Source organism: Calidris pugnax, unplaced genomic scaffold (genome assembly GCF_001431845.1).
Source record: "Calidris pugnax isolate Ruff unplaced genomic scaffold, ASM143184v1 scaffold147, whole genome shotgun sequence".
In the NCBI taxonomy this organism is placed as follows: Eukaryota; Metazoa; Chordata; class Aves; order Charadriiformes; family Scolopacidae; genus Calidris; species Calidris pugnax.
The window spans coordinates 4,824,850-4,843,695 of record NW_015092359.1 but is presented as its reverse complement, the minus strand read 5'-3'; the positions used below and the strand labels follow the sequence as shown (position 1 = coordinate 4,843,695).

General features: G+C 47.6%; 1 protein-coding gene across 2 annotated transcripts in view; it reads left to right on the top strand.

Moving 5' to 3' along the window:
- The window catches only part of SLC24A3 (solute carrier family 24 (sodium/potassium/calcium exchanger), member 3), a 163,898-nt gene that overhangs the window by 81,332 nt on the left and 63,720 nt on the right, over positions 1-18,846 (top strand). Inside the window, exons 2-3 of one of the 2 annotated variants that reach the window (XM_014962393.1) lie at positions 4,895-4,971; positions 18,303-18,377. In XM_014962393.1, coding sequence (XP_014817879.1) covers positions 18,312-18,377 — 66 coding nt within the window. In that variant the 5' untranslated portion in view covers positions 4,895-4,971; positions 18,303-18,311. Of the gene's footprint in view, positions 1-4,894; positions 4,972-7,076; positions 7,147-18,302; positions 18,378-18,846 lie in introns of those variants that run through there. The other variant, XM_014962392.1, reaches the window with a different exon arrangement.

Below are 18,846 nucleotides of genomic sequence, written 5' to 3'. Positions count from 1 at the left end.
AGTCCGATTTAGCTCCAATTACTTCCAAATTCGAATAATGCTAATAGTTACTAGTAATTACTGCTCCCTAAAAAATGCATTGTGTTAAGCTGCACACTCCTGTGCTTTGTTTTTCATAGAATCACAGAATGGTTAGAGTTGGAAGGGACCTTAAAGATCATCGAGTTCCAAGCCTCTCCCACCAGACCAGGTTGCTCCAAGCCCCATCCAGCCTGGCCTTGAACCCCTCCAGGGATGGGGCAGCCACAGCTTCTCTGGGCAACCTCTTCCAGTGCCTCACCACCCTCAGCGTGAAAAATTTCTTCCTGATATGTAAACTAAATCTGCCCTCTTCCAGTCTGAAGCCATAACCTCTTGTCCTATCACTACATGCCCTTGTAAAAAGGCCCTCTCTCCTCTTTTCTGAGAAAGTACCTCATTAACTGAAAACTAGAATTGAGGTGCGTGCATCTGGAGGCTGGAATTTAAATGTCTGGGGTAGAAATGCTGTCAGTGCTGGATGCTACAGTGCTGCTGCAAGGGTACAGCCCCGGTCTTCACAACTGGCATTGTACCTAATGCCCATGCAGAAAATGTCTATGGGGGGTGCTGTGTTCATGTGAAGATCCTGTCCCTCTGCCATTAGCGGGCCCAATACCTACACAGTCTACAGGATGAGAGTGGATCAATTACGAAGAAGTCTTTAATTCATTGAGTTTAGGTTCATTGACAGGGCGGTGGTTTTGTTTTTTCCTGGTCCAATCAAAATAAGCCTGACGAAATCTGCCCCCATTTTCTGTACGAAAACTGAGCACGCTTTTAAGCAAAATAGCAAAGTGTATGAGCTTTTTTATACTAGCTAAATAGGGCAGCTGTTGTTGGAGTGGTGTTCCAGCAACACCCTTTATTTCCTCTTAGAATGGAGCTCCTGTGTTTTGCAAAGCTCTCCTCTTATCTGTACTCATCTGCACCTGATGCATCTCATAAAAATGCAGCAGATTTCACATTTGCATACATTATTTTGTAATTGCGTGCATTCAAATGTAAGCCACAAAAAGTGTTTGTGTTCAGACAATGTTGTAGAGAATGCAGTGATGGACACCTTAGATTTTCTCAGATAAGAAGGTGTATTTGATTACAGCATGGGGGTGGGAACCTGAAACTGACCGAGGATTGGATGTTTCTGCTGTGCACCAGAAGTGTGGTTAGGATTCCCCACCTCTGCCAGTAGTGACAAGCATATTCTATTTTAATACTGTTTTTTTCCTGTATGCTTTTACCTTAGGTGCACTTTGGTCTCCTTGAACAGGTAGAGACTCTTGATAAAGGGATAAGATTTTCATCATCTCTGTCTGTTACGAGTTGTCATGCTAAAATCTCGTAGGCAGCTGCAGGAGAGAGTGCAGGAGGGAGAGGGAAGCATATGCATGTGTGTGTGTTAGCAAACCTTTTTGCATATTGCTAAAAACATACCTCCTTGTGTTTCCTCTGCAATGTCTTATGGTCTGGTTAACTGTCAGGAATATTTCTTATGAAAACTGTGATGAAAACATTTGGTTTTCACATAATGATATCTTGCTGAGGAAAGATGAAACCTTTCCAGCTATTTTAACTTCGTTGTCTTCTATATCCCACAGAATCACAGAATTCTAGGGGTTGGAAGGGACCTTTGGAGATCATCTAGTCCAACCCCCCTGTCTAGAGCAGGCTTGGACAGAAACGCATCCAGGCGGGTTTTGAATATCTCCAGAGAAGGAAACTCCACAATCTGGCTGTGCAGCCTGTTCCCGTGCTCTATCACCCTCAAAGAAGTTTTTCTGCACGTTGAGATAGAATTTCCTGTGTTCCAGCTTGTATCCATTGCCCCTTGTCCTGTTGCTGGGCATCACTGAAAAGAGTCTGGTCCCATCCTCTTGACACCTGCCCTTTAGATATTTATAGATGTTGGTCAGACCCCTCGCAGTCTTCTCTTCTACATGCTCAACAGACCCAGTTCTCTCAACTTTTCCTCATGAGAGAGGTGTTCCATTCCCTTGATTGTCTTTGTAGCCCTCTGCTGGACTTTTTCCAGTAGTTTCCTGTCCTTCTTGAACTGGGGAGCCCAGAACTGGACCCAGTGCTCCAGATGGGGCCTCACCAGGGCAGAGCAGAGGGGGAGGATGACCTCCCTCAACCTGCTGGCCATGCTCTTTTTAATGCACCCCAAGAGGCCATTGGCTTTCTTGGCCACAAGGGCCCATTGCTGGCTCATGGTCAACTTGTTGTCCACCATAGTGTTTTGTGGTGGTTTTTTTCTTAACTCCTGTCTTTGTGCCAGTGCCTGTCTGACTAGTTTCTTTAGGTGGCACACCTAAACATGCTTTTGGCAGCTTTCTGCATATCTGGCATAGTACATGTGTTGGGGGTGGGAGGGTGAATGGCATCCTGGCAATGCTAGCTCTGCTTTGGAAGAAAATCATTACAACTCCTGCAGGTGGATCCAGATTTGTTATTAAAAAGTCACAGATATTGCTAGTCCTCATAAAAGGCCAAAGCCATCTGCCTCTCCGTGCAGTCGGGGCTGGCCCCTAGGCTTGGCTTTTCTCTTGGGGGATGCTGGCAGCCCTTGCTCAGCTCTCTCCAGACTTCCCACCTGCCCTGAGGCCCGGGGACAGGGCTTCCCCAGCCCACCTTCAGATTAGGCTTGGCAGGTCCCAGTCCCTCCCTGTGCATGGTCTCAGGTGAGCTGTGTGAGCCAGGAGCTGGTGATGGGCTACCATGCCAGGCTTCTCGGCAAGCTGTGGTGCACGGTCCTCTCCCCTGGTGCAATGGGGTGTTTCCATGGCCGTATCTGTGCTTGTGATGTTGTGTCTCACTCGTTCAAGGGTATTGCTGGTGTTACTTCCTTTATAAGATGAATTTTAAAGGTGCTGTCTGTAGTTTGTTAGGACTCGTTATAAAATTTACCAACGCAGAGGAATACAGTTAACAGCATTAAGCTGAGTCTTTGGCCAGAAGACCACTTATGTAAAAAAGAATGTTTTCCTCCTCAGATACAGTGCCTGGGTAGAACCCTTGCTTGCAGTAGTAACAAAATTAAGACATAGCTACTTTTTTTGCTCAGTTATCGCTTCACAGGCAGTAAAGCTGTGAGAGTGAGCTGGGTTGCTTTTCTATTTAATCATCTTTGGAATTGTTAATTAAATTCCAATTGCTGGAGCTTTATTAATGGTAACGATGTGAAAGCCAGGAAAATCGCAGCTTGATTTTTTCCAACTCAAGGCTGAATGTGCGGAACTGGCCATTAGAAGGAAAAAATTATTTTGGTTGTTATTGAGCAATTCAACTCTGGAATTACTGAGAAGCACTTGGAATGCCATAATATCGTCTTCACACTTGCTTTGCAGTTTATAACCAAAAGCCATTCCTGCAACCTAATTGGGAGACTGTCTTTAAGTGCTTTATAATCCAATTAACGTCCAGAACAGTAATAAAGCACTGGGGTAAATGAAAGTAATTTGTCTTTAAATGGCTTGCAATGTCGTATTTGCAACAAAGTTTATCTGACTATATTGTGTGCTCCTTTCAATTGTTATACTGATTACTTGACTTTGGAAAGAGGATGGCTAATCTAACAAAAATATATTGCTCTTAATGAAGGCATGTTGATCAAACTAAATTGCTGATCTGCTTTCTGTGTTGGTGTAGTGGGCCATCATCTGTCCCAGTTGCTCGTTAGCGTGCCATTTCTAAGACTTCATGACTCTGTTGGACGTAAAGCAGGTGATAAAGCCAAGCCAACGGGATCCTGGGCTGCGTAGGGAAGAGTGTGGCCAGGAGGTGGAGGGAGGTCATTCTCCCCCTCTGCTCTGCACTGGGGAGGCCACAACTGGAATCCTGCGTCCAGTTCTGGGCTCCCCAGTTCAAGAGGGACAGGGAACTGCTGGAGAGAGTCCAGCGTAGGGCAACAGAGATGCTGGAGGGATTGGAGCATCTCCCTGATGAGGAAAGGCTGAGAGGGCTAGAGCTCTTCAGCCTGGAGAAGAGAAGGCTGAGGGGAGACCTTCTTAATGCTGACAAGGATCTAAAGGGTGGGTTGAGGGAGGATGGAGCTGGACTCTTTTCAGTGGTTCCCAGTGACAGGACGAGGGGCAATGGGCACAAGCTGGACCATGGGAAGTTCCACTCCAATGTGAGGAAGAACTTCTTTGGGGTGAGGGTCGCAGAGCCCTGGCAGAGGCTGCCCAGGGAGGGTGTGGAGTCCCCTTCTCTGGAGATCTTCAGCCCCCACCTGGATGCTCCTGAGTGATGTGCTCTGGGCAACCCTGCTTTGGCAGGGGAGTTGGACTGGAGGATCTCTAGAAGGTCCCTTCCAACTCTAACAATTTCATGATTCCGTGATACTGTTGGGAAGGGCACTTGTGGGAAGTCATTGCCCGTCTGGAGAGCGGTAGGTCCCGCCAGAGATGAGTACATGTTACCTGCATCCTACCAGTGGGTGCTGGGGACATGGGAGAAGGCTTTTACCCATCCATTTCGGGTACAAAATCGTAGATCAGAAATGCTTGATGAGAGCAACCCATCACCACCTGCTCTGTACAACGCTGTTTCCCTGGAATGTTTGCAGGAGAGTGCAGTGCTGTGCTCTCGGAATTTATCTGCCTTTCCTGGGCCATCTCTGGGTACACAATGTTGTGGTTGCCACCAAAGCAAATCACAGTAAACATCCGGGGGAGGGCCCATAATGACCAGAGGACAAGTTCAGCTAAAGTAAGAGGAAGGCAAAACAAAGAGCGTCTGGTGTGGTGGTAGTAGGACTGCTGTCCAGTAGAAGGACTCAGGCAACTTCTGTTATGTTACTTGAACAGCATGTTAAACGGTGTTTTTGAGTAGCTGATTAAACATCTGAGCTTTCTTTTTTCTCCCCTTCTTGCAGCTCTCCATGAATTCCCCAATGACATCTTCACGAACGAGGACAGGAGACATGGGGCTGTGGTCCTGCACGTCCTTTGTGTAAGTGTGGTGATTTTTATATTTGTTCTCCTATCGGTGTGGCCAGGAGGGGCTGGTGCATGGGGCTGTGGTCCTGCACGTCCTTTGTGTAAGTGTGGTGACTTTTATATTTGTTCTCCTATCGGTGCGGCCAGGGGCTGGTGTGCTTAACGGCAGGTTGATGCCACCTCCTGCCCACAGGGGCTTCTACTCTCAGTCACGGTTGAGAGTTTCAGTAACTAGGCTGAGTATGACACACTTCAGTTTTACATAAACCCTTTCTAAAAGCCCTGGTGCAGCCCAAGAGCACAGCTGTGTGCTGTTACGTGAATAAACTCCTGCAAGTTACTTTACTCCAGGCAGACCACCTTTTCTGAGGTCACTGGGCAGCTGTGGTTCCACAAGGCCTCCCCCCACGAGCACAAGGATGCTGCAGGATTGGCAGGTCGAGGGAAGACATTCATGTAATTGCCTTCAAAAACAAGTGAAGTCTTACCTGCTGAACCTCCTTGTGGTGCCCCTTATGACATAGCTGTAGGAGAAGGAAATTAGAGAGGGGTTTCTGTTTAAAACAATTATCAACTGGATTTTTTATTATTTTTTTTTAAAGTTTGGGTCTCCAGAATTCCCCTGAGTAGTTAAGTTGCTAAAGTGAGTTTTTCTTCTTGAATATATTCAAGAAAAGATCGTAACTTCTCATTTATCAGCTGCAGGGTGATAATCCTGATCCCCAGATCCTCTTGGGAATTCTGGAGGACATTGGGCAGGCAAGAGATTTGCCTCAAAATTCAGAAATGCACCAAGAAGACTTTAATAGATGCTGTTTTAAAGACTTTACTGGTATCAGAAGTCTGTGCATTTTGGGACTTGGATTTTTGTCATGTCTGGCCCAAACAAGTCAGTGTAGGTGGTGTGCATGGGTAAGGCCAAAATTAAAGATACTCAGGATAAATAAATAGCCCTGTTCTGTTGGTGAATTAGACACTTAGCCATAAGACCTTCCATTCAGCAGCTGCAGTACTCTCATAGCAGGAAGCACTGTCCCTTCAAATCCATTCCTTGACTTTTGTCATGTAGATGAAGACAATTCTTTTCTTTTTTTTAATTCAAGAGAGACAGGGAACTGCTGGAGAGAGTCCAGTGTAGGGCAACAGAGATGCTGGAGGGATTGGAGCATCTCCCTGATGAGGAAAGGCTGAGAGAGCTGGAGCTCTTCAGCCTGGAGAAGAGAAGGCTGAGGGGAGACCTTCTTAATGCTGACAAGGATCTAAAGGGTGGGTTGAGGGAGGATGGAGCTGGACTCTTTTCAGTGGTTCCCAGTGACAGGACGAGGGGCAATGGGCACAAGCTGGACCATGGGAAGTTCCACTCCAATGTGAGGAAGAACTTCTTTGGGGTGAGGGTGGCAGAGCCCTGGCAGAGGCTGCCCAGGGAGGGTGTGGAGTCCCCTTCTCTGGAGATCTTCAGGCCCCACCTGGATGCTCCTGAGTGATGTGCTCTGGGCAACCCTGCTTTGGCAGGGGAGTTGGACTGGAGGATCTCTAGAAGGTCCCTTCCAACTCTAACAATTTCATGATTCCGTGATACTGTTGGGAAGGGCACTTGTGGGAAGTCATTGCCCGTCTGGAGAGCGGTAGGTCCCGCCAGAGATGAGTACATGTTACCTGCATCCTACCAGTGGGTGCTGGGGACATGGGAGAAGGCTTTTACCCATCCATTTCGGGTACAAAATCGTAGATCAGAAATGCTTGATGAGAGCAACCCATCACCACCTGCTCTGTACAACGCTGTTTCCCTGGAATGTTTGCAGGAGAGTGCAGTGCTGTGCTCTCGGAATTTATCTGCCTTTCCTGGGCCATCTCTGGGTACACAATGTTGTGGTTGCCACCAAAGCAAATCACAGTAAACATCCGGGGGAGGGCCCATAATGACCAGAGGACAAGTTCAGCTAAAGTAAGAGGAAGGCAAAACAAAGAGCGTCTGGTGTGGTGGTAGTAGGACTGCTGTCCAGTAGAAGGACTCAGGCAACTTCTGTTATGTTACTTGAACAGCATGTTAAACGGTGTTTTTGAGTAGCTGATTAAACATCTGAGCTTTCTTTTTTCTCCCCTTCTTGCAGCTCTCCATGAATTCCCCAATGACATCTTCACGAACGAGGACAGGAGACATGGGGCTGTGGTCCTGCACGTCCTTTGTGTAAGTGTGGTGACTTTTATATTTGTTCTCCTATCGGTGCGGCCAGGGGCTGGTGTGCTTAACGGCAGGTTGATGCCACCTCCTGCCCACAGGGGCTTCTACTCTCAGTCACGGTTGAGAGTTTCAGTAACTAGGCTGAGTATGACACACTTCAGTTTTACATAAACCCTTTCTAAAAGCCCTGGTGCAGCCCAAGAGCACAGCTGTGTGCTGTTACGTGAATAAACTCCTGCAAGTTACTTTACTCCAGGCAGACCACCTTTTCTGAGGTCACTGGGCAGCTGTGGTTCCACAAGGATGCTGCAGGATTGGCAGGTCGAGGGAAGACATTCATGTAATTGCCTTCAAAAACAAGTGAAGTCTTACCTGCTGAACCTCCTTGTGGTGCCCCTTATGACATAGCTGTAGGAGAAGGAAATTAGAGAGGGGTTTCTGTTTAAAACAATTATCAACTGGATTTTTTATTATTTTTTTTTAAAGTTTGGGTCTCCAGAATTCCCCTGAGTAGTTAAGTTGCTAAAGTGAGTTTTTCTTCTTGAATATATTCAAGAAAAGATCGTAACTTCTCATTTATCAGCTGCAGGGTGATAATCCTGATCCCCAGATCCTCTTGGGAATTCTGGAGGACATTGGGCAGGCAAGAGATTTGCCTCAAAATTCAGAAATGCACCAAGAAGACTTTAATAGATGCTGTTTTAAAGACTTTACTGGTATCAGAAGTCTGTGCATTTTGGGACTTGGATTTTTGTCATGTCTGGCCCAAACAAGTCAGTGTAGGTGGTGTGCATGGGTAAGGCCAAAATTAAAGATACTCAGGATAAATAAATAGCCCTGTTCTGTTGGTGAATTAGACACTTAGCCATAAGACCTTCCATTCAGCAGCTGCAGTACTCTCATAGCAGGAAGCACTGTCCCTTCAAATCCATTCCTTGACTTTTGTCATGTAGATGAAGACAATTCTTTTCTTTTTTTTAATGTCATCTTAGTTTAAGAACTGCCAAGTTGGTACTTCTTGAGGGGAAGAGGCATTCTTAAGCAGCCAATACCTGCTTCTCATAAATGTTTAAAAGCATTTTGTAATTTTTAGCTAGCTTAAATGAGCATTCACCATTAGCTATGTGCAATGACTCATGATTTCTTTTTAAGTATAAATTAGATTGTATTGCATGTTGTCATACGAGTGCTCTGTGTTATGATTTTATTTCGGCTAAATGGCTGTAATATTTTGTTGAGTAACATCACTATTGACTTCGTCTGGCAAGCTCGTTGCTTCCAAGTTTCCATGGGAACATTAAGCTTTGAAATGTTTTGAAAAGTGAGCGCTGGACCTGAGCTGGATTTTTTAGCACCCTGATGAATGCTCCCAAAAAATTCAGATAAACCCTCTCTCAGAGTCGTGTTGTGCAGCAGTGAGTCACCCGGAGTCTCTCTGCAGCTGGTGGAAAGAGAGACCTTCAGAAGATCTTCAGCTCCTCTGCTGTAGGTATGAGGTGAAGCTGCAGGTTGGGTTTCACCTGCCTGCCTCTGGTCAAATCTGCTGGTCCCCTCCACAGGCAGGTGAGTTGCTTCTGCCTCGGGGTTAGTGCACCAGGCACTGATGGAACTGAGAAGTGGTCCCAAGAAATGCTGGGAGACCTGTCTGCACATCCCAGGCAGCCTTTGGGCTGCTCTTTTCCTGGCTTTCAGGTGCATGATTTCATGACTTCAGGGTCTGCTTCACAGCCACAGTGAGCCTGTCGCACAGGCCCAGCTGTGGAGTTTCACACCTACCTTGACACACTGGTGTGTGTTTGCATCCCGAGCGCTGATTATTTGTTTTCCTGGCAGTCAGTGCTCTGCGCCTCCAACAGCTTTTGTGTTTTGACAGGAAAAGGTCACTGTTGATCATCTGTTAATTCAAGGAGCTATACTAGCTGCTCTTAATACGTACAGAAAGTGTGTAAACATTGTAATGTAGGCTTTAAAAATACTGGTGGGCTGTTGGCACCCTTGCAACTATACCGTGGGTAATATAAAAAAGCGTTACGAGAGTTGCTTAAGAAAGGGATTAACTATATGCAGTTATATTCATCTATCTGCTTGGAAAACAACTGGCAGACTCCTATGTAGCTGCTCTGGGCAAAAGATGATGAGTAGAGCAGCACGCTGCTACCTTGTAACCTCACATTTCTTGGATTTTTTTAATACAAAAATTATTTTGTTAAAAATCTCTTGAGCTGCAGGAATAAGTTTATAATGAGACCATTAAAAACAAGAATTGCTAAAATCGTTCTTAATTTCTGTGTGATCCATACCTCTGAATGTGTTTTTCCAGGCTGTTTAAAGGAGATGAGACCTGGACTGTATTTTCTTATTATTAGCAACATTGAAATCACACAGTATTCTCATACAGTTGACTACATAAACTGTGAGTCGGGTTATTTTCCAGTCTTCTTCGAGTTATGATTTGGACTTCATAATTGCTCTCAAGATATTTTCCCACAAGCTTTTTTGTCAGTTCTGAATAAGCTGCACATGCTTTTCACATGTATCAAAATGAGGTTTGGAGGACTGAAATTTCAAGATGAACTGCCTACTTCGGAATAAAAAGAAAAATCTGTTTTTAATGAGAACTAGATGTAAGCATCTGCTGTCCCAGCGGAACCATACCCGCTTTCTTCCCCTCTGGCAAGCAGCAAGACAGATATCTTGGTCCACAGGTGCTTCATCATTCTCCATAGTGGTTTTATTGACTGAGAAGATTTGTTGACTGAGAAAATTTGTTGACCACGCTCCAGCCTGTGCGTCCCCGAGGTGTAGGACCCAGCTGGATCCACCCTTTGTAGCACCGTGCTACTGGGGAGCGACCCCTGGGCTATGGGAGGCTGTCACAAGGCGTAGGGGTCCAAGGCCATCAGCTGAGAGGTTTCCCAGTGTCCTGCCCTGAGCTGTCAGCTCCACGAATCCCAAGGAAAGCTCCCCCAGGCTTCACTGTCTGTGGCTCTGGTCCATCTCCTTGGGTGGAGTGGGAAAGAGAAGCAGCGACGACAAAAGCTTTGCCTTCTCCTGTAGCCATTTGTAAGCTGTTGGCAAAGAAAAAACTGATACTTGGAGAAAATAGATAACTGTCAGCATTCAGTAACCTGCCTCTTTAGTCTGGGTTGAAAGGGGTTGTCATCGTATCGGGGTGATAAACCTCTAATTCTGTTTTATACGCTCCAGCGATACAGTTACCAAATGTCTGATCAAATCAGAGCATGCACAGAAATGCACTTTGTGGGGGAAAAGGGACATAGACACAGAGTCACATTGTCTCCATTGAAATTTCTTTGCGAGTTTGAGGAAACTGGGCTGTAAAATCAAAGGGCTTTTGTAATGGTAGGGAGAACAATGGAGTGATGATTAGCAGGTCATCATCACACTTCTCATGTTTGTTGACCTCCCCTTAAAAGGGGTTTTATTCATTTTAGTAAGAAAGCTATCTTTCTCCTCTCCCCCTTTTGCCCATGCTTCAGGGTTTATTTCTGAAAGACATCAAGGTGTAAAAGCTGGTTTAACAGAAGCCAGAGAACCAGGGGGCAAATGCTATAAACTGGGGCCTTGGGGGAATGCAGTAAATGGCCTCCCGGGGGGTTCCCAAGACATCTTCTCCCTACTGTTTAATAAAAGTGAAAACACAAAGACCCCAGCAGATCCCATGGCGGGGCTGGGCAGAATTATTTAACATAATCTGACACTTCATAAAGATGAAAGTAAATCCCTAAACACTTAAGAAATCTAGGAGAAACTGGGCAGGAATGGTTTAGTGCTAGTTTTAGGTCTGAGCTGAAAATACTTCTGTTTAAAGGAAAAGTGGGCCACTAAAAAAAAAAGCATAGTACAGGTTTGGAGCCATAGTGTTTAGTTTCCCCCTTGATACTTCTTTGGAGCTCATCAACTGATTGCTTCACTGCTACTAATTATTACCATGTCCTCTCTGGACAGTCACATCCCCGCTGAGTTGCTGCTTTGGGGTGTTCGGTTTGGAGGGAGCCAGGGTCTGGATTTGGAGAGTCTGGTGCTGTTCACTGCTAAAGGATGAAGTCTGCTGCCTGCAACCCGGGAGCTCCCTGGCACTTGAGAGCTTTGTTTTGCAATCTTAGCGTGGTTCCTGATGGTGTGCAGGTGTCTGGGCATTCCCACAGCATTTCACTGGTTTGCCCAGGGAGGTGGTGGAGTCACCATCCCTGGAGGTATTTAAGAAACGTGTAGACATGTTTCTTCAGGGCATGCTCTAGTGCCCAAGATTATTGGTTTGTCGTGGGCTGCTGAGTGGGTGGGTGATGGTTTTTTGGTTTGGTTGTTGTTGTGTGTTTAGGTGGTGGGGGGGGTTTTTTTTTTTTTTTTTTTTTTTTTTTGTGGTTGGACTCGATGATCTCTGAGGTCCCTTCCAACCACCACAATTCTGTGATTCTGTGATTCTGTAGTTTGTTCCAGCAGATGCGTATACTGATGCCTGGGCAGACCCACAGCCCTACTATGCTCGTGAACACTGGGCAATAGGTACCCGCTACCTCCATGAGACAAGGGAGGGGAAATTGCTTCACCAAGTTGTTCATAAGGTTTTTCCTGGCAGCAGAAGAAGGAGGGTTTGGGTATCGCTGCATGTTTTCCTGGAAAAGCCCAATGGGATGGGCACTATCACTCCTCCCTGCCCCGTCACTGCTCAGTCTTCATCTGCCCAGCTGCAGGCTCTGCCCCAATCCCTGTGTTACCCCAGTCTTTTGGACAGTTCAGGACTGGTTCTTCTTTTCCCAGATTTCTCCGGTCAAATCTGGAACGCGGTGCCAGGATGCTGCTGGTGTGAAGAGTTTGTGTTAGTGCGTGGTCCAGGTCAAGCTTCTTCCCAGGCAGAGCTATGGCACCGCATCCTCAGCCAGGGTGAAGGAGAGGTGTTGGAGCTATGGCTCCATGTTGAGCCGGGGTGAAGGAGAGGGGTCAGAGCTATGGCACCAGGGTGAGGGAGAGATGTTGGAGCTATGGCCCCAGGGTAGAGGAGAGGTGTTGGAGCTATGGCTCCATGTTGAGCCGGGGTGAAGGAGAGGGGTCAGAGCTATGGCACCAGGGTGAGGGAGAGATGTTGGAGCTATGGCCCCAGGGTAGAGGAGAGGTGTTGGAGCTATGGCTCCATGTTGAGCCGGGGTGAAGGAGAGGGGTCAGAGCTATGGCACCAGGGTGAGGGAGAGATGTTGGAGCTATGGCCCCAGGGTAGAGGAGAGGTGTTGGAGCTATGGCTCCATGTTGAGCCGGGGTGAAGGAGAGGGGTCAGAGCTATGGCACCAGGGTGAGGGAGAGATGTTGGAGCTATGGCCCCAGGGTAGAGGAGAGGTGTTGGAGCTATGGCTCCATGTTGAGCCGGGGTGAAGGAGAGGGGTCAGAGCTATGGCACCAGGGTGAGGGAGAGATGTTGGAGCTATGGCCCCAGGGTAGAGGAGAGGTGTTGGAGCTATGGCTCCATGTTGAGCCGGGGTGAAGGAGAGGGGTCAGAGCTATGGCACCAGGGTGAGGGAGAGATGTTGGAGCTATGGCCCCAGGGTAGAGGAGAGGTGTTGGAGCTATGGCTCCATGTTGAGCCGGGGTGAAGGAGAGGGGTCAGAGCTATGGCACCAGGGTGAGGGAGAGATGTTGGAGCTATGGCCCCAGGGTAGAGGAGAGGTGTTGGAGCTATGGCTCCATGTTGAGCCGGGGTGAAGGAGAGGGGTCAGAGCTATGGCACCAGGGTGAGGGAGAGATGTTGGAGCTATGGCCCCAGGGTAGAGGAGAGGTGTTGGAGCTATGGCTCCATGTTGAGCCGGGGTGAAGGAGAGGGGTCAGAGCTATGGCACCAGGGTGAGGGAGAGGTGTGGGAGCTATGGCACCGGGGTGAAGGAGAGGTGTTGGAGCTATGGCACCAGGGTGGAGGAGAGGTGTTGGAGCTAGGGCACCGTGTTGAGCCGGTGTGAAGGAGAGGTGTCAGAGCTATGGCACCAGGGTGGAGGAGAGGTGTCAGAGCTATGGCACCAGGGTGAAGGAGAGGTGTTGGAGCTATGGCACTGTGTTGAGCCGGGGTGAAGGAGAGGTGTCAGAGCTATGGCACCAGGGTGAGGGAGAGGTGTCAGAGCTATGGCACCAGGGTGAAGGAGAGGTGTTGGAGCTGTGGCCCCATGTTGAGCCAGGGTGAAGGAGAGGTGTTGGAGCTATGGCAGAAGGATGAAGGAGAGGTGTTGGAGCTATGGCACCGGGGTGAGGGAGAGGTGTTGGAGCTATGGCACCAGGATGAAGGAGAGGTGTTGGAGCCATGGCACCAGGGTGAAGGAGAGGTGTTGGAGCTATGGCACCAGGGTGAGGGAGAGGTGTCAGAGCTATGGCACCAGGGTGAGGGAGAGGTGTCAGAGCTATGGCACCAGGGTGGAGGAGAGGTGTTGGAGCTATGGCACCGTGCACTGAGGCATCTGTGCTTAGCGGTCCCTCACGCTCCTCGTTTGCCATGTAGCCATGGGAACGGGGTGCTCCAATGGTGGCACCTGCCTCCCTTGCGCGAGCTGCTCAGAAAATGTAGGTCGCTATGGACGTATCCTGTCTTTATTTATTTCGGAAGTGAGTCAAAAACCGGCTGCATCTCGTTTCTACAGCACAGAGCTGGCTCATTAGGGTGATGATTTTCCAGTGCCCTGGACGCCCTTGCTTTAGTGATGCTGCACGATACAGACAGCTTGCTGCTGAGCATATTATGGTACTATGGGCTGCCTCTCTGAGTAAAAGTGGACTCTGTGGGTTCCTTGTTCAGTTATTTGGGTTTTTTTTTTTAATTTCTCTTCAATAATGGTGTTTTGGTTGATCTTATAGTGCACTCGGAATTGAGGAAGGCCCTGTGCTTGGTTACAGTGGTTTCGGTGGTGGCCCTTGGCTTTGCTGGCTCGCCTAGGGCAGGAGGTCTGCTGGGGGAGCAGCCAGGGATGGTCACCTCTTCCTTTCCTGGCCCCCTTGGGAAGAGGGCAGGTCTGTGGGAATTGCTGGCTCCTACAGCATTTAAGCTTTCTTGTGAAAAATTACCATTTATGCCATTCCATGCAATGGAACATGTATTTCAAGTAAGATACTTAATCTCCTTTGATGCAGAGATTGCAATTACTTCTCTGATACTTGTTTATTAGAATCATCATTTTAAAATCAATCCTAATGTAGTACTTAATCTGGTATTTGCAATCCTTTTATGCAGGACCATTATATTTTCGTAATTTTTTAATGTCCTTCTGGGGAGGAAGAGTGTCTTTTAAGTAGGTTGCCTGTTTAAAGACTTCCACCTCTTCACTTTGAGCTGAACGCAGCTAAATGATGCTGGGGGTGAGACTTATTTTTTGTGTTCTATCATGTTGTCCCCTGTTGCTGGTACACACAGTTACCAGGATGTGGGAATGGCTTGCCATTCCTGGAGACAGTGCAAACCCAACCCTCGCATCATTTAAACGCTCATTTTAAAACTTTCAGCAGGATTTTGCTAAACTTAAGACCGATGGACGTCTTGCACCTGATGTCCATCCAGACTGGTCGTCTTTCTGGTGAGCAACCACATAAGATAAGAGTAACTTTGCATGATCTGAAGAAACGGTGAGGACAGGCAGGAGGGTGATGACCGTGGATGTGTGCCACGTGTGAGGGCAGGTGCCGAAGCGACCTGGTTTGGCTTTTGAGCATGCGCTTTTTTTAGTTTGTTGTCTCCTCTCCGTCCCCACGGTCTTGCTCCGCTCTTTTGGGAGAACTTGGCTACCACGACAGCAGCAGACTGCAGGAAGCCCAAGCAACCATATGATGCCCTGCGCTCTGTGACTGTAGATTATGTCAAATATGGCGGATGCGCTCAATTTATAGGGATGATGGTGTACAGATTAGTGTTCTTGAAAGGCATTACTGTGCATTTGGGAAGGGAAATGATGGCATGAACCGCTGCAGATTAATATGATTAGCAGATCAGAAAATCCAGGCTGAAGTTGGGCACCCACTATCCATTGTATTTCAATGGGATTTGGCCACATAACTCTCTGGGGCCGTTTCTGATCCTTCTTCCTGTGATGCACAGTGTCTGTGAGCCATTCACTGCCCTTATCTCTGTTCATAGAGTCATCTGTTGGTGTCATGTCAGCAGCTAGTGCTCCCTCTGCGAGACCAAGGTCTCAGCTGCACCCGGCAGAGTTGTAGATCTGGAATTCTGCTTACGTTCACGGTCCTCTGGGCCATTTTGCAGTGTAAGAGTTTAATAAAGTGTAAATTACATTTATACATGTTTATGAGAAGTGACAGAGGAGCACAGAAACTGTCCGAAGTGACACTGAATCTTCAGGATGGTGTCAAAATCATCCATTATGATGAAATTCCCATCTGTAATCGTGAAAAAATATATACTTGAAATACTTTTGAGCTTGAGAAGTTTTCATGGCTGAGATTTTGACAGAAATTGCTGGCTTTTTGCAGCAAAGTTGTAATTGAAGGTGGAAAATCTTATATTCAAGTTTGTGCCCATTTCCTCTTGTCCTATCCCTGGGCACCACTGAAAAAAAGACTGGCCCCATCCTCTTGACACCCATCCTTTAAGTATTTATAGGTGTTGATCGGATGCCCCCTCAGCCTTCTCTTCTCCAGACTAAAAAGACCCAAGTCCCTCAGCCTCTCCTCCTAAGAGAGATGCTTCAGCCCCCTCATCATCTTTGTAGCCCTCTGCTGTCCCCTCTCCAGCAGTTCCCTGTCCTTCTGGAACTGGGGAGCCCAGAACTGGTCCCAGTGCTCCACATGGGGCCTCCCCAGGGCAGAGCAGAGGGGCAGGATGACCTCCCTCCACCTGCTGGTCACACTCTTCCTGATGCCCCCCAGGATGCCATTGGCCTTCTTGGCCACAAGGGCCCATTGCTGGTTCATGGGCATCCTATTGTCCACCAGGACTCCCAGGTCTTTCTCCTCAGAGCTGCTCTCCAGCAGGTCAGCCCCCAACCTGTCCTGGTGCAGGGGGTTATTTCTCCCCAGGTGCAACACCCTACACTTGCCTTTGTTTAAGTTCATCAGGTTCCTCTCTGCCCAACTCTCCAGCCAGGTTCTCGCCCTCCAGTTTTGTATCATCAGCAAACTTGCTGAGGGTACATTCCATCCCTTCATCCAGATCATAACCTGTATGAAGACCTGGCGGTGATGCTCAGTTTGCCATTGGGGTTAATGACACGCACTGCTCTGGAGCAGCGTGTGTATCTGTCTGCGGTGACCTCATGCCACATGGTGATGTGGGGGGACATGGTTTCCTTGGAAGGGCAGGAGTGCTGAGCCTGCTGGCCTGAGCATAGGGTGCAGCCCCTTGCGGGGTCCTGCCTCTGCTGGAGGTGGCCAGTGGGCTCCCAAGAGGGAGAATTGGCCAGGGAGAGTTCAGGTGTTCATCTCTCCTGCCTCACCGCGAGCAGCCTTTCTCTTTTTGGACACAGCTGGTTTGTGCTCAGCTGCTGCAGTGCAGTTTGTTCCAGGTTCACGTCCTGAGCTGAGCCTCTCTGTTTACATGCCCAAAATGTAAGGATCTCTCCTGTGTGTGCGTGCTTTCACCAGTGCATAGCGATAAATAAACCTCAGTTCCTCTGGCTCACCATATTACTGGCTCTGTTCCTTTACAGAATCACAGAATGATATGGGGTTGGAAGGGACCTCTGGAGATCATCTAGTCCAACCCCCTGCCAAAGCAGGGCCACCCAGAACAGGTTGCACAGGAACGTGTCCAGGTGGGGTTTGAATGTCTCCAGAGAAGGAGACTCCACCACCTCCCTGGGCAGCCTCTTCCAGGGCTCTGCCACCCTCAAAAGAAAGAAGTTCCTCCTCATCTTTAGGTGGAACTTGTTATATTCAAGTTTGTGGCCATTTCCTCTTGTCCTATCCCTGGGCACCATGGAAAAAAGATCGGCCCCATCCTCCTGACACTCACCCTTTAATTATAAGCATTGATCAGATCCCCCCTCAGCCTTCTCCTCTCCAGACTAAAAAGACCCAAGTCACTCAGCCTTTCCTCATAAGAGAGATGTTCTAGTCCCCTAATCATCTTTGTAGCCCTCTGCTGTCCCCTCTCCAGCAGTTCCCTGTCCTTCTGGAACTGGGGAGCCCAGAACTGGTCCCAGTGCTCCAGATGGGGCCTCCCCAGGGCAGAGCAGAGGGGCTGATGACCTCTCTCATGACAGGTCTAACTTGGATAAGGTGGTGCAAGATTAGCCTGGGTGGCCTTGGACATGTCTACACTGGTAAACTAGAGCAGGCTGGCACAAGGGCACAAGCCTGGCTGTGATGGTGTGCTCTGTTAGGTAGCTGGCACATTTTTCGCCTGGTTTTCCCCTCTCCCAATAAGCATTTTCCTATCCAGTGGCGTGACATGAGTCAAGGGAGGGGACAGAGATCATTCCCTCTGGGCAATATGGACCAGGTTACCCTCCTTGGGGAGGATGAGAGTTTAGCTGCAGGAATATAATCCATGCTGTGCCATTTCCCCGTCAGGACAGAGATCAGCCCTAGCATGTTCTGTTTAATAATATAGAAATAGCTTTCTGTTTAATAATACAGATTAAATGCTTCTTGCATGAAAGGGAGGAGTTGATTCGCTAGGTGTCCTTTCAAGTCTTGCCTTCCCCCTAGGGTTTCAGTCATTTGGAAGTTGTTCCTATGTGGAGTTTAGCAAGAATTATCACTGGGGTCCCAGGTGACATGGCAGGGCACTTCAGTTGCAGAAAACAAGCTCCTTTCCCCTTTCTCAAAACACTAGCGTTTCAAAAATTACTTCTCTAGGGTTTAGATTTTCACAGATTGCAATCATAAAAAAATCCTTGTGCTTTGCGACCAGGAGGGAAAAAAAGGAAGGCAAAAATATTTTAAGTGCGGCTTAGCAATATCCAGAGAATTAAAAAAAAAAAGAAAAGGAGTCTTGATGATAAAATGTTGACAGCTTTTGATAGCTTGTAAGAGCTTTTGGATAAATACTTCATTATCTTTCTATTAAATCCCAGAAAGCTCCATGAATTCTTCTTGCAAGAGAATTTTCCTTTTTTTTAAACAGTATATACCAAAAGAAACTTAAGATGAGTTGAGGCGCTGCAGCCCATTTCTGCTTGACAGTCTCCAGACTCAACATTTTCTCTTTTCTTTTGCAGGCCGTGTATATGTTTTATGCTTTGGCGATTGTCTGCGATGATTTCTTTGTCCCTTCGTTGGAAAAGATTTGCGAAGTAAGTATTAGACGACGTCGCTTAAGCTTGTGTGCTGCTTTAGCAGCAGTTCTCCTTGAGAGCCCCAGAACGGGATGGTAGTGTATTTAACTATCGTCTTCGAGCATCCCCCGTGCTTCTTGTTCAGTTGCAACAACACTGCGTGTGTGCATTGGCTCTGCTTCGTGTTCTCACTCGCCGGAGATGTGCTGGGAGGCTGCTGGTGGGTGAACTTGGCTGAGGCTCTGTCAGTGGTTTTGACCGAATTGACCAACCAGAACGACAGATGGCCCCTCCCCTCCCCCCCCTAAGGAAAAGAGAAGAGAAGAAGAGGGGGATAAAAAAAACAACTATGAGTTTAGAAAAAGACTAAACTACTTTAATAAAAATATAAATAAATAATGAAATAAGAAAAAAAAAAAGGAAAAAAAAAAAGAAAAAAAAAATACAAATGTATACAGTATATACAAAACCATATCAAGCTCCCAGG